The sequence below is a fragment of the Pan paniscus genome, chromosome 4, assembly GCF_029289425.2.
Source record: "Pan paniscus chromosome 4, NHGRI_mPanPan1-v2.0_pri, whole genome shotgun sequence".
In the NCBI taxonomy this organism is placed as follows: Eukaryota; Metazoa; Chordata; class Mammalia; order Primates; family Hominidae; genus Pan; species Pan paniscus.
The window spans coordinates 39,772,209-39,798,943 of NC_073253.2; the positions used below are offsets into that span (position 1 = coordinate 39,772,209).

The 26,735-nt window shown below is 36.8% G+C and overlaps 2 protein-coding genes across 36 annotated transcripts in view; one reads left to right on the forward strand and one right to left on the reverse strand.

Moving 5' to 3' along the window:
• POLK (DNA polymerase kappa) overlaps window positions 1-17,648 on the reverse strand; it is an 88,012-nt gene extending 70,364 nt beyond the window's left edge. For 5 of the 33 annotated variants that reach the window (XM_055112309.2, XM_055112310.2, XM_063604428.1 and 2 more), the window contains exon 1: window positions 17,554-17,632. The gene's annotated coding sequence lies outside the window, so the exon portion shown is untranslated. The other 28 variants (XM_063604421.1, XM_063604417.1, XM_055112304.2 and 25 more) reach the window with 21 other exon arrangements.
• The window catches only part of CERT1 (ceramide transporter 1), a 139,015-nt gene continuing 129,883 nt past the window's right edge, over window positions 17,604-26,735 (forward strand). For 2 of the 3 annotated variants that reach the window (XM_008962816.5, XM_034959935.3), the window contains exons 1-2: window positions 17,604-18,356; window positions 23,363-23,497. In XM_008962816.5, the coding sequence (XP_008961064.1) occupies window positions 18,261-18,356; window positions 23,363-23,497 (231 nt within the window). In that variant the 5' untranslated portion in view covers window positions 17,604-18,260. The remainder of the gene's footprint in view (window positions 18,357-23,362; window positions 23,498-26,735) is intronic. The other variant, XM_034959934.3, reaches the window with a different exon arrangement.

A 26,735-nucleotide genomic window follows, 5' to 3' on the forward strand; every position in this document is an offset into this window, starting at 1 on the left:
CCATGGTTTTTATGTGTGTGTTCCTCTCCAAATCTCATGTTGAAATGTGATCCCCAATGTTGGAGTGGGGCCTAGTGGGAGGTGTTTGGGTCATGGGGGTAGGTCATGACCTATGACCCTCATGAATGGCTTAGTGCCCTCCTTGTGGTAATAAGTGAGTTCTTGCTCTGAGTTCACAAGAGATCTGGTTGTTAAAAAGAGTGTGGCACCTCCCCCCTCTCTCTTTTGCTCCTGCTCTCTCCATGTAATGTGCTTGCCTCCCCTTTGCCTTCTACCATGATTGGAAGCTTCCTGAGGCCCTCACCAGGAGCAGATGCTGGCACCATGCTTCCTATATAGCCTGCAGAACCATGAGTCAAAATAAATCTCTTTTCTTTATAAATTACCCAGTCTCAGATATTCCTTTAAAGCAATGCAAATGGACTAACACAATTAGGTATTCTAAGGAATCTACAGATGATTTAAAGTCTATGGAATACTATATAAAGGTTATATGTAAATGCTATGCCACTTTATATCAGGGACTTGAGCAATCGTGGATTTTGGTGTCTGTGGGAGGTCTGGGAGCCAATCCCCCATGGATACCAAGGGATAATTGTATTCACTTAATGTCATGAAAACACATAACTTTACATTTTATAACATCTATTTCATTAAATTCTCTCTATTTTTGTTTAAGAGACAGGATCTTGCTTTGTCATCCAGGTTGGAGTGCGGCAGCACAATCATAGCTCACTGTAACCTCGAACTTCTAGGCTTAAGTGATCCTTCTGACTCAGCCTCCAGAGTAGGTAGGACTACACGTATGTGCCACCTTGCCCAAATTTTTTTTTTTTTTGGTAGAGTGGAGTTCTTGCTATGTTGCCCAAACTGGTCTCAAACTCCTGGCCTCATGTGGTCCTCCTGCCTAGGCCTTTCAAAACGCTGGAATTATAGACATGAGCCACCATGCTCCACCACACTCTAATTTTAATATAGCATCAATGTTTATTCCAATGATAAAAGTTCATGCTTGCTACAAAAAATTTTATATCAGAATGCATAAAAGGGAAACAAAGATAATAAATATATCATGCAACAATTCCAGAGAGAATGATCATTAATATAATATTTTGGGATACTTCATTACTTTCTTCTATGTCTATTTCTTCATATATTTTATACAAAAATGACATCACACTATTCATACTGCTTTGTAACCTTTTCTTCCCCTCTTAATCATGGAATTATTTTTATTTAAATAATTATGGAACTATATAATCATTTTTTCTTCCGTATTTTTTTACTTACTTGGAGTATAAATGTATCATCTATATATTTTAGACATAGTAGGTTTCATCCTACATATTGTTTTGTAGTCTGTTTTCTTTATTTAAGACTGTATGAAGGGAAATTTTCCATGCCATCATGATGTGTCTGGGCATCTGAATTTAGTTCGGCCACTTGGGGATGGCTGAACTTTTAACTTCTTGCTTCAAAATCTTTGTCTGAGAGTACCAATATTCTAATATCATTTTTAATGGCTGTGCAGTGTTACACTGTATGGTTGAACTATATTTCATATAACAGCTCCCTAGTGACAGCAGTTAGGTTGTTTCTAAATTTTCTCTATTATAAAAAATGCTGTGATGAATATCTATGCCTATAAATTTTTAGGCACTGGTCTTAATAAGACAGACATTTTAAAAGCAACACATGGAATTCTTTAACAAGTGGTCTTCTTACCTTCTTACCTATCAGCCTGCCTGGTTATCTATTTCTTTCCAAAAAGATTTTGAGATACCTTATAAAAAGAATTAAAAATTTAAGTGAAAGCAAAACTACCAGGTTCGGAGAAGAAAAGCAGGTATGTCAACAGTAAAGTCCAAACAGTTGATCTAAGAATAAAACTATATATATACACACACACATACACATGTATATATACATATATACACACACGTATTTGTGTGTGTGTGTGTGTGTGTATATATATATATATATATATATAAATTTTTTTTTTTTTTGAGACAGGGTCTCACTCTGTCACCCAGGCTGGAGTACAGTCATTCAGTCCTCCCACTGCAGCCTCTCAAGTAGCTGGGACCACAGGCGTGCACCACCAAAACAAGCTAATTTTGTTTTATTTATTTATTTTTGCAGAGACAGGGTCTATGTTGCCCAGGCTGCTCTAGAACTCCTGGGCTGAAGCAATCCTCCTGCCTTGGCCTCCCAAAGTGCTGAGATTAGGGGTGTGAACCACTGCACCTTGCCAAAACTACATCTTAAGATTTCCAACAACTAGAATTAAAAAAAAGTTTGATTATATAATTCTTTTTAGAGGAGAATAGAACAAAGCATATCCCCCTTGGAGACTTTTTTATGTAATGAATTATATTTAAAAAGCCAAATTTAATACACAATATCTTTCACTACCATTCATATCAAATGCAGAAACAAAGTCAAAAGGGGTATCTTATGGTTTATGCTTATGAACATTAAAACACAAATCAGACTGAGAGATAAACTCCACATACCTAGCTGACTCTCTCTATCTACTTTAGATACCTCTACCTTTTACTTCAAAGGAAAATAAATGGTTTTAGGTTTTAAAATATTCACATTAGGCCAGGTGCAGTGGCTGATGCCCATATCCCCAACACTTTGGTAGGCTGAGGCAGGTGGATTACTTGAGGCCAGGAGTTCGAGACCAGCCTGGCCAACATGGCAAAATACGTCTCTACTAAAAATACAAAAATTAGCCGGTTGTGGTGGTGCACATCTGTAATCCCAGCTACTCAGGAGGCTAAGGCACGAGAATCAATTGAACCTGGTAGGCGGAGGTTGCAGTGAGCCAAGATCGCGCCACTGCACTCCAGCCTGGGCGACGGAGCGAGACTCTGTCTCCAAAAAAAAAAAAAAAAAAAAAACCCATTAAATCAGATAAATCAGAAGTTTATCTCTAACTGTTTAAATCATCCTCTTAAAATACCATGAAAAATATTGAAAAAGAAATAAGGAGACAAACAAAACAAACAAAAGGGTACCAAATGGGACAAAGAATGATTGGATAAAGTTTAATTTACATAGTAAAAATCTTATTAATTAGGTGCTGAGGTTTTTTATTTTCTAAGAGAGAAAAATTTCCCCTCTCATTTCCTTTTCTGAAAATAAGAGCTTCCTAAATCTTGTTTTTGCTGAAGTCAAAGCAGTAGTAAAAGTGATTTCCCTTTTACAATACTGTCAGTGGTTTCTTCCCTTTTCTTTTTTCTTTTTTTTTAAGAGACGGAGTCTCGCTCTTCCCTTTTCAAGATACAGCCAACCTCTCTACAGTTGAACAAAAATGAAACAGATAAAAATATAAAATACGAAATTCTATAAAGGTTGGTTATATTTACTATGAAAGCTAAAAACATGCATATATAAATGGTAACTAATGTTTTCCAACAATTTACCATATGCCAAGCAGATACTAAGTGCTTAAGAAGCATCCTCTCATTGCTACTCATTAGTTTAGATATTTCATTTAAGTGTTTTTAACACATAAGGAAATTGAGGTTAGAGAATTTATATAATTCACCCATGATCACAAGAGGTACTCAGGCTGAAACTCAAATCTAGATTCTGTCTCCGGAGCCCGCATTCTTAATCAGTATGCCAAATACACAACTACACCTAAGATGCCAGTTTTATTTTATCTTCATTCTCAAAAGATATCTTCATCAGATATAGAATTGAATTGACAGCTTTTTTCTTTCAGTACTTTAAAGATGTTGCTCCATTGTTTTCTAGCCTCCATTATTTCTGCTAAGGCCATGATCACTCAAATTGTTGTTCCTCTATGTATGTTTTCCTATTTTGAGAAAGTTGTGGCTATTACTATTGTTTCTTCCTCTTCCTATAATCTCTCTCATCTCCCTTTGGAGGTTCAATTACCTGTTACTCCTGTTATTACTCCTTTGCTGTTGTTCCACAGGTACCTGAGTTTCCTTTTCTGTTGTTGTTGTTTTTAATTTTTTCCCTTACTCTTCCTCATATTGGTTATTTTGTATTGCTCTATCTTCGAACTGACAGACCAATTCCTCTGTCATTTCCATTTTGCTATTAAGTCCATCTAGTAACATCATTTTGATTTCAGATATTGTATTTCTTAGTTCTACAGTTTCCATTTGATTTTTTATATTTTCCTTTTTTGCTGAGATTTCCTTTCTTTATAATGATACAAACATATTTCTTTACTTCGTTAAGCACAGTTTTAATAGTTGTGTTAAAGTCTTTGTCAGATAGTTCCAACATCTGGATCATCTTGGGGTTACCATCTGTTGACTTGTCTTTTCTTTGAAAATAGTTCACATTTCCCTGGCTCATATATCAAGTAATTTTAGATTATATCCTCGATATTGTAAATGCTATGTTGTAAAAACTCTAGATTCTGTTTTATCTTTCTGAAGAGTGTTAATATTTTTGTTTTAGCAGGCAAATAAACTCTAACTGAAAACTCTCTATGTCTGGTAAGGAGAGAGACTCAGATCTCAGTTCAGATTGCTCTCAATTTGCCGTGGGCATGCATGTAGACTATGCAAGTCAGAGAGTCAGGTGAAGCTATTATACGGCATTTAGAATTTCCATTATCTGGCTCTCTCTTTTCTTGGGTGCCTTCCCTACTCTTTGGTAGCACTGGCCCCCTTCCCCTGGTTCTTTTGGACAGAATAATGGGGGGTTTTGTACTGGAACATTAGTTATGCCTTACTGTGCCTGCCCTCAAGGCAAAGCTGCAAAGAATGAGAATCTCACTCTGTAAGGGTTGCTTTGTCAAAGTTTGATACCCTCCAAAATCTATCTGTTTTTTGTTCCAGACCCCACAGGTAATTGATTTTTGTGTTTTTTTTTTTCCTAGGTTTTCAGTCATGTGCAAGAGCTTACTTCTCCATACTGGAAGTAGAAGTTTCTCAAAAATTTAAAAGCAAATAAACTTATACGTAATTTACTTCATATTCCTAAAGTACTAAAATAACTTTTGCTCTCCAAAGTACAGCTATTCCACATGTTTAAACAGATGTTTGCTGACAGCACTGACTTCTCCAAGAGCCTGAGAGGAGAGCAGCCAATTAAACTCCACTGTCTTCTAAAATTTTAATCCTAGATTGGTTTCAGATGGGTTAAGACAGTCATTCAACCCACAAGTATTTAAGGAAGGCACCTGGGACTGACTCAGTTCCTAGATTTAAACCTGTTCTGTGAACTGTCCACCCCTACCTTCAAAGTACAGAGATGAAACAGGTTCTCGTATTCTCTATGAGCACATCCTCCTACTCCTGCTTCCTCTTATCTGCCCTTTTTACAATCTGAAAGTTTTTTTTGTTTGTTTGTTTTTTTTGAGACGGAGTCTCACTCTTGTCACCCAGGCTGGAGTGCAGTGGCGCAATCTCGGCTCACTGCAACCTCTGCCTCCCAGTTTCAAGTGATTCTCCTGCCTCAACCTCCTGAGTAGCTGGGATTACAGGTGCCCGCCAGCACATCTGGCTAATTTTTGCATTTTTAGTAGAGACGGGGTTTCACCATGTTGGCCAGGCTGGTCTTGAACTCCTGACCTCAGGTGATCTGCCTGCCTCGGCCCTGCAAAGTGCTGGGATTACAGGTGTAAGCCATGGTGCCCAGCCTACAATGTGAAAGTTTTATCTGTCTCTGACATGCAACAAAGATGCCTTCCTCACCTCCCCAGAATCCTCATCACGCATATATTTAAATTGTTTTCTAGTTTAAAAACACTCTCAAGTGAAAAACAAACCAACAAAAAAACCCAAGGCTTTCCAAGGCTTCAAAAATTCCCAGGCCTTCTTTCAAGAATATAACCTACAAAACCTACTGCTTGAATCATGTACCTGTTTAACTTAATCACAAAACAGTTTGGGTTCTCATTCCACAGTAAAACTAGCAAAAATTCCTAGAAAGAAGCAAAGGTCTTTGTTTGCAGAAAGCCTTTGTATCTGGAGTTTACAGGTATTTCTTAACTTTACACATCTTTTCACATATCTGCCTGAGGGCTAAGGTAAATATTACTGCATATTAGTCATTGATCCCCTTGACTTTACTTTGGTCCTTGATAATTCTCTTAGATTGCAATTTACACAGTATGGTTCTACTATGAACTGATTTCTACAGTGCGATCTACATGACAGACATATCTTTCTTATGTGGAAACCTGAAAAATGATTTTAATACTTTAGGTATTTCTAACTAAAATGACATTCAGATATCTCAATGGATAGGTGTTTACTAAATACATCATATATAATATTTTCTATTTTTAAATGTAAAAAATTTTACTAGATTGGACAAAGATAAATCAACTAGCAGTATATTATGATGTGCTTTGACCTTTAAGATAAAGAGTATCTTATTTATGCAAATTATTCTTATTTTGTAATGAATTACAACAGCTAACCCTGAGACAGGGGAAGGAAATATAAATCAGCTCAGCTTTGGTTGTAAAATAAAATTGAAGAACGTAGTTACATTAGTCCTTATATACCACCAGCGTCTTTTATTTTTGAGTTTCTTCTTTGAGCAAATTTATTTGTAAACATTAATATTTTATATCTTATTTTCTTAGAAGTCTTCCAAAGAAAAAAGGATTCTTTTTTTTTAACAGAATAAAACTGATTCTATCCTACAATTACTATATGAATGTATTCATCCTCTTTATAAATTTAAGATGCATAATAGAATCTTAGGGATCCTGTTTTTCCTATGCTCTGTATTTTAGTATTGCACCATCCTAGGGTTTATTTAATCATTACTCATGAATTATTTCTTAGGAGATATGCTAAAAATAAAATAATTTAAAAATAAAATGGAATCACCTAAAAAGATGATCCAGTAGGAAAAGAAATCATTTTTATATCATACTTCAGCTTTCAAAATGTTTTCCGCAGTATAACATCTTTGAAAGCAGAAAAGCATAGAAACCTCATTTTTGCAGTCTTCTTTTTAGTGGCTTTTATTAACACCATTAAGAGTTCTGAAACCGGTTTTGGGTTCCAAAATGGTAAGTAGAAGTAAGCTGGCTTCATTCACTCACTAGAGAAAACCAAAAACAAATATATGGTGCTGAGATTATTGCTAGTAATAGCCCAGAACTCAAATATGTAGATCAAATGGTTCCAAGGGACACAAAAAAGTGAAAAAAACTCCAAGCAGACAGAAAAAGAATCAGAATTCAATATCTATGACACCCCTCCCCGCAACCTGCCTGACACCAAGTATGTGGAAAATTTCCCTGACTCACAGTGTCTAAACTGGAAAAAGTGAGACTGAAGTAGACAACCAGTTTCCCCCACCATCTTGGGGTCCTGACAGAAGACCTGTCCCTGACCCAATCCATGGGAAGCATCATGAGTACACAAAGGGAGAAACAGCCCTGAGGACACTCAGAGACAGATGGGGAAGGCAGGACTACCATTCCCAGTCTTGGAAACTCTGCTCTTTAACTTAGTCAAAGGAGACACCAAATCAGAGTACTTGTTCGGCAGGACCACTAGGTAGGAGGTACACTCCACAGGTCCCCTGGGCACAAACCCCTAGCCAGCCTTTCTACACTGCTGAGATATCACCTTTGGGACCTCCCCAATTCCTAACAGGCAACACTCTGATCCTTTACTAGGGCAGAGGCAAAGCTGGAATTAAGCCTCCATCCAGTGCCAAAAAAGAGGCAGAGTGACCTAGCAGAAAAAAAAAAGAAATTCAACAGGTAAGTTACAAAGAATCTCTAAGCAAACATGTCCAATAAAAACCAGACTAGTCAGAGAAGACTAAAATAAATAAATAATGTTTCAATGCAAAGACACAGATGTACATCCAAAAGAAACAACAGCAAACCATTATCTCCTCAAATGGACAAAGCAAGGAACCAGTGACTAACCCTAACGAGACAGTGATATGTGAGCTCTTGGACCATGAATACAAAATAGTGATTTTATGGAAACTCAGTGACATCCCAAATAACACAAAAAATCAATTTAGAAATGTATCAGAGAAAATTAACAGAGTTTGAAACAATAAAAAATCAAACAAATCTTGGTGGAACTGAGAAATATGTTTGCTGAACTAAAAAATTCATTAGAGGCTCTCAACAACATAGTGGATCAAGCAGAAAAAAACAATCAGTAAGCTTGAAGGCAGGCTATTTTAAAACACATAGACGAGGAAAAAAAATAATAAAAAGGAATGAAGATTGCCTAGAAGATATAGAAAATCACCTCAAAAGACTAAATCTAAGAATTACTGGTATTCAAGGAGCTGAGCAAGAGCAGGAGTAGAAAGTTTATTCAAAAAAATAAAGCTTCCCAAAATCTAAGAAAAATATCAATATTCAGGCCAGAGAACACCAACAGATTTGACCTAAATAAAACTACCCCAAGGCATATAATAATCAAACTCTCAAATGTCAAGGACAAAGAGAGGCTCTTAACAGTAGCAAGTTAAAAAAAGCAAATAACATATAAAGGAGCTTCAATTTGTTTGGCAACAGACTCCACAATGGGAACCAAATAAGCCAGGAGAGAGTGAGATGACATTTTCAAAGTGCTGAAAGAAACAACTGCCATTCAAGAATATTATATTCAGCAAACTCATCCTTCAACTACAAAAAAGGAAAGATAAAGTCTTTCCCAGACAAACAAGCACTGAGAAAATTCACCATCACCAGACTCATTTTACAAGAAACACTAAAGGGAGTTCTTCAATCTCAGAGAAAAAAAATGTGCAAAAAGAAAACATTTAAAGGTATAAAACTCATTGCTAGTCTATTATAGGCACTGTGGTTCATGCCTGTAATACTAGCTACTTGGAAAGCTAAGTCAGGAGGACTGCCTGAGGCCAGGAGTTTAAGACTATCATGGGCAACATCATAAGACCTTATCTCTAAAAAAAAATTTTTTTCTAATTACCTGAGCATGGTGGCAAATGCCTGTAGTCCCAGATACTTGGGAGGCTAAGGTGGGAGAATCATTTGAGCCCAGGAGTTCGAGACTACAGTGAGCTATGATTATGCCACTGCACTCCAGCCTCGGTGACAAGGCAAGACCCTGTCTCTGAAAACAAAAATAAAATAAATAAAATCCTCTGGTAAAGGTAAGTACATAGACAAACCCAGGATGCTCTAATACTGTAATTGTTTTTGGTCCTCCCATAATTCTAGTATGAAGTCTAAAAGACAAACTTGTTAAAAACAATCGTAGCTACAGCAACCTGTTAAGAGACAGGCAATATAAAAATATGTAAGTTGAGACAACAAAAAGTCAAAATTTTAGGGGTGATAGAGTTAAAGTGTAGAAGTTTTTAAATGTCTTTGTTAGTTTCTATTTTTTTCTTTGTTATCTAAGATAAGTTGTCATTGTTTTAAAATAACTTGTCATAGCTCTAAAACTTTTTAATAAACCTCACGGTAACCACAGTGCAAAAACCTATAATAGATACACTAAAAATAAACAGCAATTAATGAAAACATACTATCAGAGAAAATCACTTAACCACAAAAGAACACAGAAAGGAAAAGAGAGGAGTACAAAACAACCAGAAAACATGCAATAAAATGGCAATAATAAGTTCTTACTTACCAATAATAACACTGAATGTAAATGAACTCAAGTCTCCAATTAGAAGACACAGAGTAGATGACTGGATAAAGAAACAAGACCAAACCATACAATGCCCACAAGAAATCCACTTCACCTACACAGACACACATAACACTCTAAGTGAAGGGCTGGAAAAAGGTATTCCATGCAAGGGGAAACCAGAAAAGAGCAGGAGTAGCTAACATATCAGATAAAATATGACTATAAGTCAAAGACTCCAAAAAGTGAGCAAGAAGGTCACTATATTATGATAAACAGGTCAATTCAGCAAAAGGATATAACAATTAATATCTAAGCATCCAATACCAGAATACCCAAGTCTATAAAGCAAATATTGATAGACATAAAGGAAGAGATAGAGTGCAATATAATAATAGTAGGAGACTTCAACACCCTACTCTCAGGAAAGGACAAATCATACAGACAGAAAATCAACAAAGAAACAGGGGAGTTAAACTAGACCAAATAGGCCTAATTGACATTATAGAATATTTCACCCAACTGCTGCAGAACAGACAATCTTTTCATCAGCATATGAAACATTCTCCAGAACAGACCACATCTTAGGCCACAAAACAAGTCTCAAAAAGTCAATTAAGTAGAAATCATATCACATATCTTTTGTAACCACAATGGAATAAAACTTGAAATCATTAACAAGAGGAACCTGGGAAACAATACAAAAAATTAATTAATTGTTTGATTTAATTTGGAGTAAGTTCAAATCAAATGACTTGTTCCTGGCAGGGCATGGTGGCTCATGCCTATCATCCCAGCACTTTGAGAGGTCAAGGTGGAAGGACTGTTTGAAGCCAAGAGTTTGAGACCAGCCTGGGCAGCACAACAATACCTGGGCTGGCTGGGCTTGGTGGTGTATGCCTATTGTCCTAGCTACTCAGGAGGCTGAGGCAGGAGCATTGCCTGAACCAAGGAGATTGAGGATGCAGTGGGTCATGATCACACCACTGCACTCCAACCTAGGTGACAAAGTGAGACGCTGTCTCTATTTAAGAAGGGAATTTTAAAATATTCTGAATCAAATGACAATGGAAACACAAAATACCAAAATCTATGGGATAAAGCAAAAGTAGCAGTATAAGAGAGAAGTTTACAATAATAATTGTCTACATCAAAAAAGGAGAAAGATTTCAAATAAATAACCTAACAATGCATCTCAAAAACTAGAAAAGCAGGAACAATCCAAACCCAACATTAGTAGAAGAAAATAAATAATGAAGATAAGAACAGCAGTAAATAAAATTGAGACTAAAAAAATACAGGTCAACAAAAGTTGTTTTTTCAAAAAGATAGATGAAATTGACAAAACTTTAGACAAATAAAAGAAAGAAAATTCAAATAAATAAAAACAGAAATGAAAAAGTAGACATACCAACTGAGACCACAGAAATACAAAGAATCATTATATACTGTTATGAGCAACTATACGCCAACAAATTGGAATAGCTAGAAGAAATTAATAAATTCCTGGACACTTACAACCTAACAAGATTGAAACATGAATAAACTGAAAACCTGAACAGACCAGTAAGTAATAAGATGGAAGCTGCAATAAAAAGTCTTTCATCAAAGAAAAGCCTGGAACCTGAAGCCTTCACTGCTGAATTCTACCCAACATTTCAAGAATAACTAATTCTCACTTCTACTCAAACTCTTCCAAAACAAAACAAAACAAAAAATTAAAGAGGGAATACTTCCAAACTCATTCTACAAGGCCAGCATTACCTTGATATCAAAACCAAATAAGGACACAACAAAAAAGAAAACTACAGGCCAATATTACTAATGAATACAGATGCAAAAATTCTCAACAAAATACTAGCAAATCACATTAATAAGATCCTTCATCATGATCAAGTGGGATTCATCCAAGGGACGCAAGGATAGTTCAACATATTCAAATCAATAAACATGATACATCACATTAACAGAATCAAGAACCAAAAACATATGACCATTTCAATAGATGCTGAAAAAGTATTTGACAAATTCAACATCTCTTTATGATAAAAACCCTCAGCAAACTGGATACAGCAGGAACATGTTCCCAAATAATAAAGGCCACATGTGATAAAACCACAGCTAACATCACACTGAATGGTGAAATATTGAAAGCCTTTCCTCTAAGATCTAGAACAAGACAAGGATGCCCACCTTCACCACTGTTATCTAACATAATACTGAAAGCCCTGGTCACAGCAATCAGACAAGAGAAAGAAATAAAGGGCATCTAAATTGCAAAGGAAGGAGTCAAGTTATCTTTGTAGGCAACATAATCTTATATTTACAAAATCCCTAAAGACTCCACCAAAAAGCTGTTAAGAACTGATAAACAAATTCAGTAAAGTGTCAGGATACAAAATTAACATACAAAAGTCAGTACAGACTTTTTTTTATTTAGATTGCTTTCTTGATTTATTTTTCATATTGTTTGCTGTTAGAGTATAACATTTACAATAGTTACAAATAATATAAAATACCAAGCAATTATCTTAAGTGAAAGATCTGTGAAAGAAAACTATAAAACACTGATGAAGAAAATTGAAGACACAAATAAAAGGAAAGGTATTCTAAGCTTGTGGAATTAGAAGAATATTGTTAAAACGACAATACTACCCAAAACAATTTTCAGATTCAATGCAATCTCTATCAAAATACCAGTGACATTCTTCACAGAAATAGAAAAAGAATCCTAAAACGTATATAGAACCACAAAAAGACTCTGAATAGCCAAAGCAGTCCGAGGGGAAAAGAACAAAGCTTGGGGCATCACACTATCTGACTTCAAAATATACTACAAAGCTATAGTAACCAAATGACCATAATACTGGCAAGAAAATAGACACATGGGCAAACAGAACAGAATAGAGAACCCAGATATAAATCCACACATTTACAACCAAGTAATTTTTGACAAAGCAATCAAGAACACATCATGGTAAAAGGATAGTCTCTTCAATAAATGGTGCTGGGAAAACTGGATAACCACATGCAGAAGAATAAGACTATCTCTCAGATATTTCTTCCTTATCTCTTTGATTTTTGATACAAAACTCAAATCAAAATGGATTAGAAACTTAAATGTAACATCTGAAATTATGAAACTACTAGAAAAATGTATTTGGGAAATACTCCAGGACATTGGTCTGGCCAAAAGTTGTTTTATTTTGTTTTTTTGTTTTTGGAGACAGGGTCTCACTCTGTTACCTGGCTTTGAATGCGGTGGTGTAATCACAGCTTTCTATACCCTTGACCTCCTGAGCTCAAGCAATCCTCCCACCTCAGGTTCCTGAGTAGCTGGGACCACAGGTGTGTGCTACCACATCCAGCTAATTTTATTTATTCATTTAACTTTATTTTTAAACTTTTAATGTTTTAAACTTTTTTATTTTAATTTTTAAACTTTTAAAATTCTTTTTGCAAAAGTAGGGTCTCCCTATGTTGCCCAGGCTGGTCTGAAACTCCTGGGGTCAAGCAATCCTCTGCCTCAGCCTCCCAAAGTGCTGGGATTATAGGCATGAGGCACAACTCTTGGCCTGGCCAAAAACTTTTCTGTGTAAGACCACAAAAGCACTGACAACCAAAGCAAACGTAGACAAATTAGATTATATCAAGCTAAAAAGCTTCTTCACAGCTGAGTGAACAATCAACAAAGTGAAGGGACAACCCACAGAACAGGAGAAAATGTCTGCAAACTATCCATCTGACAAGGGATTAGTAACCAGAATATATAAGGAGCTCAAACAACTCAATAAAAGAAAAATAATCTTATTTAAAAATGGGCAAAAGAATAGACATTTCTCAAAATAAGGCACACTAATGGCCAACAGGTAAATTAAAAAAATGTTCAACATCACTAATCATCATAGAAATGCAAATCAAAACCACAATGAGATATCATCTTACCCCAGTCAAAATGGCTTAAAAAAATTTTTTTTTATTATACTAGAGACGAGGTCTCTCACTACGTTGCCCAGGCTAGTTTTAAACTCCTGAGCAGCTCAAGTGATCCTCTCACCTCAGCCACCATGGGCGGCCTAAAATGGCTTTTATTAAAAAGATAGAGAATAATGGACGGTGGCAAGGATGTGGAGAAAGGGGAACCCTGCTACACTGTTGGTGGGAATGTAAATTAGTACAGTCACTATGGAATACAGTATGGAGGTTCCTCAGAAAACTTAAAATACAACTACTGTATGATCTAGCAATTCTACTACTACGTATATATCCAAAAGGGAAATCAATACATTGAAGAGATATCTGCACTCACATGTTTATTACAGCACTATTCACAATAGCTAAAATATGGAATCAACCGTCAATGGATGAATGGATAAAGAAGATGTGGTCTATATACACAATGGAATTTAGCCATAAAAAAAGAATATTGGGCCTGGCATGTTGGCTCACATCAAATCTCAACACTTTGGGAGGCCAAGGCAGGAGGATTGCTTGAGGCCTCCCTATTTCAAGAATATATGGAATAAAAATTTGGGTTTGCTATGTTTTTATTTTTATTATAATTTCTAATAAAGTTGTTTTTCCACTATCCCTTTATTGCTGCTTCTCAGGACTATTCATAAAATGACCAAAAATACAAAAAATAAAATGATAGTAAATGACAATGACTATTTTTCCTGATAATACCAAAGGTTAAATCAATACGTTTTTCCTTTTAGTAGCAACACAAGACAAGGGGATAGTTGCAAGAGGCTCCAGAGATCATTTAAATTATTTATGAGTAATTGGAACATATACTTGCTAGTGTACACTAGCAAGAAAAGAGCTGTAAACTGGCTATATGTTATTGCACCTTAAAAATGCATGTGGATGAATTTTCTTTTAAGAAAACTGTTAAACTAAAGAAAAACTATGTAACACACCTAGAATGTAATCTATCTGGCTCTGACAGATTCTCAAATGTTTAATCATTTAAAAAATTTGGGATAATAGTTTTTTGGAATTTTTTTTTTTTTTTTTTTTGAGACAGGATCTCACTTTGTCACCTACACTGGAGTGCACTGGCATGATCACAGCTCACTACAGCCTCAAACCTCTGGGGTCAAGCTAGCCTGCCACCTCAGCACCCTGAGCAGCTAGGACTACAGATATGTGCCATTATGCCTGAGTGACTTTTCTAAAATCTAAAATCAACTCTATATGCATTAAAAGTTATGTATTGCAAGCGCCTAAGGTCCAAAGTCTGGACTAGACTATTCACTAGCGATGATCTGGGCAATTAACTTCTTTGAATGTTAATTTCCTCATATGTAAAATAAGAATAATGTCTACCTTGCAGGATTTTTGTGAAGAGTGAATAAATCAAATGAACCTAAAACAACGTTTTGTAGGCCTTTGGCAAATGATAATTGCTACTTACAAAAGGCTATGATGTTATTTGGTTCTTTGGTGCCTGACCAATTTTAATCATGTTAGTGATTTTTTTCTTGGGCCTTGTTAATTGCAGTTCCCACAACTTCTCTTCAATCATCAACCAAGTTAAACTTATTTCATTCATCAGTTATTATTTACTGAAAACCTCCTATGTCACACACAATTTTAAATATGTATTCACTCTCTACACATAATTATTGTCAGAATACCTAGACAGAAAAATGCTAGAAAACAATGAATCTACAGAAGAAGTGGTTTATATCTTACTTTTATAGCAACCCAGTCAGATTATCATACAGCAAGATCTTAATAAAGATCTTAAACAGGGATAAAGTATATTTTCATAAACTATCACCATAGCAACATGTTCTATAAAAATATATTTTTTCAACTTATTTGACTAAGAAGAAAAGGATGTGAAATTATAGTAGAAGTGAAACAATAAAAAGGTTAGAAAAAAACAGGAAGCAAAACACGTTTACTAAATAGCTATCATGAGGATTCTACTGATACCTAATATACCACCACACTGCTTTATATAGTATGCCTTTAAAATATTAATAAAAGAATTTCTCACAGTAACAGGAAGAGACTCAAAAGCTAAGCAAAATAAAAACGACAGAAAGAACATGTGTACATGCCAAGAGTGGGCACTAATACTGTTCATTGGTGTACCGTACTGTGTGCTTTTTAGACTAAAAGATTTTCCAATGTTATAGTGAAGCCTATGAAATACCAACTACTCTAACAAGTTTTTATCCCATAAACCAAACAGATAGGAGTAAAAGATATGGGAATACATTTTCAATTTCATTGAATAGTAAGAATATTTCTGCTTGAAACATTCCTAGCCTGGCTCTCATTTCTACAATAGGAAACAGGATAAAAAGGGTGGCCTACACACCCTTTGAAATTCCATTTCTGAAATCACTGTCTTATTCTCGAATGTTAGAACTTTTTATGAGATCTGACATATTCTCAAGCAGCTGTGAAGTGCATTAAGGTATCAATGAGTATCCCCATCTACCTCTTCCCTCCCACTTTTCCAAAAATACAGCTGTCTTTGGAGACTTAAATGGTAAAAATCAACAGATAAAGGAGTCCTAGACAGATATGCAAAGTCACCTTAAGGATCAAAGCTGCAGAATAAGACATGGCAGTATGAGCATAATATAATAATAATTGATATTAGTAAAAAAACTCATCAATATAAATGGAGTGTGGATGGTCAGAAAAAGAAGAAAGTAAAAGAAAGCAAGATAAATATTGGCAATGCCTACTTAAATATCCATTGCCACGATAGGGATAACCTAGCTTCATGCTACCAACCATTCAGAATCGTAATTAATCCCCTATGCAGGAAGAAAAAAATATGATACTGGGATATGGGAAAAGGTCATCAAGCCTAGATTTGAAACCAGGATATAAAGAGCTGGAGTTACAGGCACCTACCACCATGCTCGGCTAATCTTTGTATTTTTAGTAGAGACGGGGTTTTACCTTGTTGCCCAGGCTGGTCTCAAACTCCCGGCCTCAGGTGATCCACCCACCTCGGCCTCCCGAAGTCCTGGGATTACAGGCGTGAGCCACCACACTCGGCCAGCGTTTTCCCTTAGACTCGAAATTTCGCTCCTATCGTCCCATCCTTGTAGTAAGAAAGTATTCTTTCTAAGGTTTAATAACAAATTTTACTCTTGGCAATTACAAGGAAATCGACTATATTAAAATAGCTAACGAGAGGAAATTACTGAAGCTACAAAGTCAAAGTCTCATAATCAAAGTTATCCTTGACAACTGACAAGAGTTGTTAGATCTTCTATTGGTCTTTCTGCTAATTCAACCCTAGTCTTAAAACAAAAATAGCCTCCTATTGCCTAATCCCTTGTACACACAAAACAATTGCACTTCGGTATTTCTAATACGAGAAAGTTTCTATATATCCAACCTTTCCTATCTTTGAGGGGCAGGCATGGTTAACGTGGTTCTCAGTAAGATATTCATTTACAACCAAGCGAAAATCCCAGGCTATCATCTAACATTCTTGTTTTACTTTAAAAACCTTTCTAACGTCATTTATTCTCTGACAACCTCAAAATTACTTTCTACAAAGCAAACTCTAGAAACCTAAAAATGCGAAGTGCGTGCTTGTGAGAAGGTACTAAGGAAATTCTTCCTTTAAACGTCAAATGTGAATTCTAACTTCTAATGAGTAAGACCCTCGAGATTTGCAGCGGTGGAAAGAAAACCCTTGGCACTAGTAGCTCACAAAACCCCAGCCCGTGGTTGAGGCGGAAGCGGCCAGATGCTCCCGGGCTTTCGACAAGCCGCCCTGGAAAGCAGGCCCGTCATCTTCAGCGGAAAGCTCTCTCACGTCTGGGCCCGCAAGCCGGGAGGGTTCGTCATAAACACACAAGGCAAGGATAGAAGCGAGGCCGAGGGGCAAGTCACGCAACTGTCAAACGAAGCCCACCCACCGACTGACAAGGCCCCAAGGGGACAAGCGATCCCCGCGCGGGATACTCACCCGTTATCTCAGGATCGCGACTACAACTCCCAGGAGGCTGCGCGAGCGACGGACCAACGCCCTTCCCAGAATGCAGCACAGCTGCATCCCTACCCCGCCCTCTCCTTTCTCCGCTCCTCCTGCTTTTCTACCCGTCGTCACCCGGGAGAGCCGGAGGTAGGGTTCGGGAGGAGGATCCCGAAGTCTCGGCGTGTCGCGTCAGACGCCGGGAGGGGGACGGGGCGGGGAGTAGTGGGGGAGAATGGGAGGACGAAGGGGAGGGGAAAGGACAGGGGAGGGGAGGGTAAATAGTGGGCCAGGCAGGAAGATGGCGGCGGTAGCGGAGGTGTGAGTGGACGCGGGACTCAGCGGCCGGATTTTCTCTTCCCTTCTTTTCCCTTTTCCTTCCCTATTTGAAATTGGCATCGAGGGGGCTAAGTTCGGGTGGCAGCGCCGGGCGCAACGCAGGGGTCACGGCGACGGCGGCGGCGGCTGACGGCTGGAAGGGTAGGCTTCCTTCACCGCTCGTCCTCCTTCCTCGCTCCGCTCGGTGTCAGGCGCGGCGGCGGCGCGGCGGGCGGACTTCGTCCCTCCTCCTGCTCCCCCCCACACCGGAGCGGGCACTCTTCGCTTCGCCATCCCCCGACCCTTCACCCCGAGGACTGGGCGCCTCCTCCGGCGCAGCTGAGGGAGCGGGGGCCGGTCTCCTGCTCGGCTGTCGAGCCTCCATGTCGGATAATCAGAGCTGGAACTCGTCGGGCTCGGAGGAGGATCCAGAGACGGAGTCTGGGCCGCCTGTGGAGCGCTGCGGGGTCCTCAGTAAGGTGAGCAACCCGTGGTGCCAAGGGACCCCTGGCCAGACTCACCTGCAGCGAGGCAATCCGCTGAGGCGGTGGGGTGGGGCTGGCGGGAGGCGCGGAACGTGCCGGGGTGCGAGGCTGAGTATTGCTGCAGCGACTAGGGATGAGGCGGGGATATAGGAGCACTGTCCTTGTTGCCCGGGGGCTCGTCGGGGGCAGCCGAGGACCAGGGAAAGGGTGTATAAACCTGAGATCCAGTTTGGGAGGCCAGATGCGCGCCGTGACTTGGGACTTAGGGCGGCAGCTGTCCCGGGTGTAAGGAATCCGGGTTGGGCTTCAGCGGTGTCCGAACGACTGGGCATGGGAGCGGTTCAAGTCGGACCTCTTAAAAGAGGTTGGTCTCTCTGAGGATGCCAAGCCGAGTAGGTTGGGGGGCACTGCGGACGCAACTCTTTGGACAGAAGCTGGAGCGACTCGGCTTGGTGTTGAAATTTGAGGTGTTGAATTCTGCTAGGTTAGATGTAGTGAGACAGATGAATGTGGAGGACTTTCTTCCTCACCCTGTACCTTAGTTTAGAATAGAGATATTGAATCGGCACGTGATGGGTACAGGAAATATTCATAGTAACTTGGAACATGTGAGAATGGAGACTGATCTTTAGTCCAGGAAGAGCATTACTTAATAATAAAATATTTTTGCGGTAAGGGGTCGAGGGTAAGGAAAAGATGTTTTATCTTTTATATATTTTTTTAAATCCCTGTATCAAAATTTTAGCTAAGCAGTCATTATAGGACTGCAGATGGATGATCTCTTGATATTACATAGTTGTGGGGATTTTTTTTTAAGTTTTTGCTATAAGAAGATTCACGTAGCCTTTTTGACTTCTCTCTCCCTTCCTGTTAAACTTTTTTAGACATGGCTGGAGCTAGCAGTTAACTTGGAGAGGGGGAGCTGGGCCAGTCCCTCAACAAGCTGGTCATAAGATACTATGTCATGTGCAGCCAGTGGCTATTAAGAAATCACCCTGTTTCCAGTATTCATATTTGGCAAATCACTTGGACATTATTTGTGGAATTGTTTCATATTAGGCTTTTATAATGTCTAGAAAGCTAGTGAGAAGGGGGCCAGGAAAGGCATGAGTAGTCAGAACTAAGGATTGCAAGTGTTGACTTTTATTTGTATAGCAGCAAAATTGTGTTGTATATTGATGGTGTGATCATTCTTGAAATTTCAGTGCAAGGTTTTCAGTAATGAGAAGCTCCTCAGGATTTCTTTAGATTAAATGTATCCTGTAATTTAGGAATCTCTATTGAACACATTGTGTAGTAGGTATACATTTTCAGTTGGTAATAGGAAGTGGGTTACTTGCTTCTCAGTGATTTTGGTAGTTTCATCACTGCTCATAAGATGGGAAGCTGACTGCCATATTAGTATTGTGATGTGTTAAGTATTTTACGAAACAAATTGTACTTTTGACCTACTGATAATTACTTTTTTGGGGGTTGGGGCAGTGGAGTGACCGGGGGAAAAAGTAACCAGTGCTCTGGAGTAGGTATACTATAGATAAAAAAATGGAAGACCAATCTCGATATTTAAATGCATACAAATGTATTTGATCACCTCTATGGAAGGTGAATAGCTTAAATTTTGACTGTTGCTGCATATGTAGAATGAATAGGAATAAAGCTTTTGGTATTCTTGCTCAAAGCTATGAAGGAAATTTTCCTGAGATTTACCAATTTATGGTTATATACAGTTTTCTGGAAGCTTTTTAATCAAGGGTATTCTAAATTGAATATATATACTCATACTGAGTATGGTAGATGTTTTTAAATGTAAATTATATAGTTTGAATTCTTTGTATTCATCTGGTAATTTAAACAAGGGTCAGAACTCGGATTTTGTTCTTTTCCTTCCATTGAGTAATGTAAATAAGTCCCGGTACAATTCATTTTGTTTCTCCCCTCAAAATGGGGTGGATTTGGAATGGGCTTGGGTAAATTTATATTAGAAATATACCAGTTCAAAGAGTATTTTCCATATGGTAATCTGAAATACATGGAAATACCTATGAAGCATATTTCTTATAAATCACTTAAGTGTATAGATTCCAAAAATACTGGATAGACAATAATTCTATCTAGTTATAGCAAGTATCGTGATGGATCATGGTGGGGAAAAGATGCATGCCTTAGTAGGACTTGAGAGCAGCTAAGCCTGGATAAAATAATCTCATTCAATTTCTGAATTTCCTCCATCCTTCATGGTTTACCTTCTGTTTTTCCACACACCAAACTGTTTGAAATTCTGTCCATCCTTAAGAGTCCAAGCCAAATACTGTCCTTTCCATAAAGCCTTTTCTTATTTTGCCATCATTCAAGACCTCCTTCACTTGAATTCATTCCCATAGCATTTTGTTTGTAGCTTGCTTCTGACTGACTCTTATTCTAAATATATATTTTTTTCTCTTGAGTTTGTGTCTGCTGGCCTGTTGGCCACAGTAATATTTGATTCCCCTGCAGTGTCTAGCATATTGCCTTATCTGTATTTGTTAAATGGGGAAGAGTGAGGGAACATTATGAGAGCAGAGAAAAGACAAAAAACTTGTCTTCCAGGTGTCATGATACAGCTAACACTTACTGAGTAAAGGGTCCTGAAGCTGATACAGTTTGTTCAGTCTCTTATAAGAACTAATATTAAGTTATGGATACATAATTGCTGGGGCTTCTCCTCTAACATTGAAAGAGTTCTCTTCTAGTGAGAAATGCTGAAGGTTAAGCTTCATTAGCTATGTATAACTCTTCCTCAGATTCAGAAAATACTATGTCCAGGCACTGTTCTAAGTCTATTCTTGTTTAAACTTAACTCTAAGAGAATTTGACAAAGAAAAAAAGAACACAAAGAGAGTAAGTAACTTGACCACTGTCACAAAGTTTAGCCTTATGAAGTGTGGTAATTGTAAATGAGGTAGGATTAATCCATGAAGGGTCTTGAATGCCCTAAACAATTTGTATGACAGTCAGTGGGAAGTTGTCCGTGTAAGTTTTGGAGCTAGAGACTCAATACGATCAATGTAAGAAAAGTAGGCAAATATGCTTAGTAAGTAAATAAGCTTGTGTAAATTATGAAAAAAACAGAAGATACTAGAGAAAAGATTATTAAGTCTCCTAAGGAATACAGGAACTGGATAATTTGATTGGAATAGTTGAAAATGAGAAGAGGAGGCAAATTTAAGGGTTTACTATGAAGGAAAGATGAGCAGGTTTTGGTAATGGACTATAAATATTGAGAAGGAACACTTAGGTATTGAGTATCTTCTGTGACTATGCTAGGCATTTTCATTATTTTATTTAGCCGTCAGTCAACAGGCAAAGAAACTGAAGTTTACAAAACTAACTTGTCAAAACTCTCTTCACATGAGTTATAAAATAGTTGAGCCTATTTTATCCTATATCCACTAATCTGTTTGTATATCTAATACACTAACTCTGAGCAGAAGTAGCAGTCTCCCCAAGGAAGTAGGAAAATAGGAAGGAAGTATACTTTATAGGAAGGTGAATTCAGTTTTATTGGTAACTATCATTTATTTCAAGCCTGTGTCTAAGTGGTGGTACATCTCAAGCAGTTAGAAATAAGGAAATGGTGATTGGGAGCCACTAGAATGAGTTAAATGTTGGCTTGGGTGAGTTCTCAGAGAGTGGTTGTAATGATGGGGCTTAGAAAAATTAAGAACTGGCTAGGGATGGTGGCTCACCTGTAGTCCCAGCACTTTGGGAGACCAAGGAAGACAGATCGCTTGAGCCCAGGAGTTTGAGATGAGCCTTGGCACCACAGCGAAACCTCATTTCTACAAAAAATTAGCCAGATGTGGGGGCGCACACCTGTAGTCTCAATCACTTGGGAGGCTGAGGTGGGAGGATTGAGCCCAGGAGATTGCAGTAAGCTAAGATGGTGCCACTGCACTCCATCCTGGGTGACAGAGCAAGACCCTGTCTCAAGAAAATACTAAATAAAAGAAAATTTAAGAACTGAATCAATCTCAAAAATGCTTAATTAAAGAACAGAAAAAATAAAAGATTTCTCAGTGGATATAGAGCCTGAGCCAATGCAGTATATTTTGGCAATCCATTTTTAATTAGTTTTTGGAAATGGCAGATAGTTTTTGAGATTTTTCTATACTTAACACCCCAGAGCATAGATAAAAACATGCAAAAATAAGTATTCCTGTAAAGGTTACATTTCTGCCTTTTCCAGTTTATTGTGATCTTCACTGTGCAGCAAGACTTTAGCAACACAGAAACTCTTTTAAGGTATTGAAGACAATCCAATATGTTTTTGAAAACCAATTTTATTTTTGTTTTATTACTCTTGAGTTTGAAAAATACATGTTCAGAGGAACTTGGAAAATGTATTGGCCATTTTTAATATTATTCAGTTCTGTAGAGGAAAAGTTAAAGTTGATGCCAGCTTACTAAAGATTATTATTTTTATTTTGATATAGTTACGGCTGTTATAAATTTTCATATAGGAATAACAACAAAAGTAGAGTTTAGCAATAATTGACTTTATACTTCCGTTGATTTAGAAGGCTTCATGCAGTCTTTGGTGTCAGAATGAGAGACTACATACATAACTGAACATACTTCTCTGTTGAATATGTTAATTATGACAAGGACCAAAACAAATATCATGAAGGTACTTAGGAGAGGATGAAAGCATACGAAGAATAAACAATAATTTTAACCAAAATCTGGCTTTCGTTTTATTCTTCAAATGTTAGAAGAAAATGTTATATTTTATTTCTTACAGATTTATTTATAATATTGTAAAAATTACTGAAAATCATTATGCAATCTAGAAAATCTCAACTTTTCACTTTTTGTAATCATTTTACTGTTTATGCTTAGAATTAAGTTGGACTTTTCACATTTTGGTTTTAAAATTAGATTGCTGTTTCACAAAGTTTGGATTTCTAAAATACTTCTATTTTTTGTTTTCTTCTCTCTTCCCTTCCCCTTCCCACTCCCAGTGGACAAACTACATTCATGGGTGGCAGGATCGTTGGGTAGTTTTGAAAAATAATGCTCTGAGTTACTACAAATCTGAAGATGAAACAGAGTATGGCTGCAGAGGATCCATCTGTCTTAGCAAGGCTGTCATCACAGTAAGTTCCTTTTCTTCTTCATTCAACAAATATTTATTGAGTGTCAGCTACATACCAGGAACTGTTCTACGTGTTCAGGATACATCCGTGAATAAGATAAAGATCCTTGTCCTTGTAGAATATACATTCTAATACTTTTTTCCATAAAGTGATTTTACTGTGGTTTTTACTACATATTGTTATTTTGCATAGACATGTAGTTTTTATCTGGTGGGTATATCAAACCAGTTTAAGGGCTTCAGGAAAAAAAAATGTTTGAAGGCTTTTTATTTGTTGAGGCTGGGACAGTTACTTTGTAGGTTACTGAATATTTAAAAATAATACATCTTATAAGTAACATTCTAAAATTTTAACTTAATATAAATGTAAATTCATTTTTAAACTTTTTAACATTGAGCTAATGTCATCTCTTTGTGGAGTTGGGAGAAGCTGTTCTCATATTCCTCACACATGATTTGCTATTTACAGTTTTGATTTCTCTAACGTGGAATAAAAGCCTGAAGATAACTTCTGAAAAACTCTAAGTATAGGCTCCTTCTAACTTTTTATGATTTCCCCTTATATTTTGCAGTTACATCACTTTTCTCTAATTCAACACCCTTTAAAAGAATAACTCACCTTCGTTGAGTCATTCTACTTAGTTTACATTTTGTTGTTGTTTTTTTGTTTTTTTGTTTTGTTTTGTTTTGTTTTTGAGACAGTCTTGCTCTGTCACCCAGGCTGGAGTGCAGTTCTGTGGTCTCAGCTCACTGCAACCTCGACCTCCCAGGTTCAAGCAATTCTTCTGCTTCAGCCTCCCAAGTAGCTGGGACTATAGCCACGTGCCATCACGCCCGGCTAATTTTTGTATTTTTAGTAGAAATGGGGTTTCACTGTGTTGGCCAGGCTGGTCTCAAACTCCTGACCTCAAGTGATCCACCCACCTCAGCCTCCCAAAGTGCTGGGATTACAGGCGTGAGCCACCGCGCCTGGCCTACTTAGTTTACATTTAACTTAGTATATAGAAACAACTGTTCCTTTTTGCATTCGTAGTCATTAGACATGAATAATATTTAAGATATGTAAGAACTATAACAAGTAAACTGGCATAAACAGGTTTGGGAACAACCAACTGACTTGTTAAGCATGTAACCCAACTAGTGAGAACAGAAGTACCTGATAATACAAAAAATAGCATACTGGTTAAGAATGGTCAGCATGCCATGGGCAAAAAAAAAAAAAAAAAAAGTGTTGGCTAAGGCCAGACAGTTAAATAGAGGTCAGTTAAGGGAGCTGTTGTAGTTAAAATCTGAAAATGGGTACGTTAAAACAAAAATACAGAGTTTACTAACTCACTCAAAGAGAAGTCACATTTTGTGATAGAATTTATTTGGCTTATAAAAGTGAAAGATATATATATAATACTTCAGATTTCCGTTAATATCTAATCCTTACTTAGTGTATGTTTGTTATGCATTTAGGGAAAATCTTACAGTATTTTTACATTATTTTTTATACATTATTTCCCCCCTTGTATATTCAGAGTTTGAAAACAAAAGTTTAGAATTGAATATCAAGTTAGAGAAACACAGAAGAAATATTTGGAAGTGTTGATAATGAAACTACGCTCTCTATTCTTACAGACAATTTTTAGGAAATAGCTTTAACATAAAGGCTCAGTATTTATTTTGACTGGTATGTGGTACATTGTAATGTGTTTAGAAATTGTATCTAGTTTAATATTTTGGGTGTTTTTCTTCCGAGATAGATGATTATTCATGTCAATGGACAGAATAGTGGATTGAAATATACCTTGCGATCTTGAAGTGTTTTTCCTTGATCCTCCACTCCCCTTCTTTTGCGTATTATTATTGGATGTTTATTAGTTGCAATGCTTAACTCTTTGAAAATAGTATAATGATTGATGTAAAAATGGGGAGGAATTAAATTTTATCTTTATTATTCCCTAAGTAGTAGTATTCCTAGAGTACCATGCTAGTTTCTGTGGATTTAAATATAGTTATTCTGTCTTGAATTATGGACTATAATAATATTGCCTGGCTTATTTGGAGAAAAGAAAATTTTAAATAAACATTTATATCCATCTTCTCAGGAAGAAAACAGTGTTACTTTATTGTAATTGATTTTTGTTATAGCTGTATGTACATGCATAACTTTCATTGTGGTACATAGTAAAAGACATGGGTAGGAACAAGAAACAATTTGAATTCTTTGAAGGAGAGATAAAAGTAGAAGTAAAAAGATGAATTAGGCAACAAAATCTGTGTGGTAGTCTTAGATACAATGAAATGGATGATAGGAAAAAACACAAGCATTTATATTATTGAACTTGAACTTTCCTTGCCCTTTGGATTCACAGACTCCATGTTACATATTTAAAGGAAATTAAAAATATAACTGAATTCAGTGAACTCAGGATGAGTTTACAAATTAGATATGTACTTTAGTTAAATAAATAAATGTAATAGTAATATTCCTCATTAAATTTTAATAGGCATCTCTTGGTATTTTTTTTCCTTAAATATGGGCTATGCCTATGTCACTTCATGTCAGAATACAAAGAATGTAAATGTTTAATTTCTTTATATGGCACTCTTATGAAATTGATAATATTCACGTACAAAGAAATCTGGGCTTGAAGAGTTGATGTGACTTTACTGTAACCATTCATTACTATATTATTTGTTGGTGGACCTAGCATCTGAGCCCACATTTCTTGATAGAGCCTAATCCATTTTAAGTTCATTCTTAGTTTAATGATTAAATCACTCTTAATTTATAAAAACAATATTCTTTATCTGTGTGATAATAAAGTGGGTGAAATAATTTCAAGGAAGAAAGTATGTCTTGAGAGAATTTATTCCTTAATGTGAAAGGATTGACAGTAAGTAGGTGAGAGGAAAAATAGTATTCCCTTACTTTGTGTAAAAAGAGCTATTTGTATGTAGAATAAGTGTTTGTAGAAAGACAGTTGAATTCTTCAGTTATTATAGCTTGATACTTAGAAGACCCAGTCCCTGCTACAAAATTTGCCACATAGTAGATATTCTGAATATGTTAGTTGTAATTGTTTCAATTAAAAGCAAATGTTTATGGAATATTTACACTGTTTACTTTTTATATTCTATTTTAAAATAAAGTGCACATGATAAAAAATATAATTTGTGGCATTAAAAAGTTTAAGAAGTACATGCTGCTTTTTAGTCTTGCACTTGAGGGACAACCAAACTTAAATTTC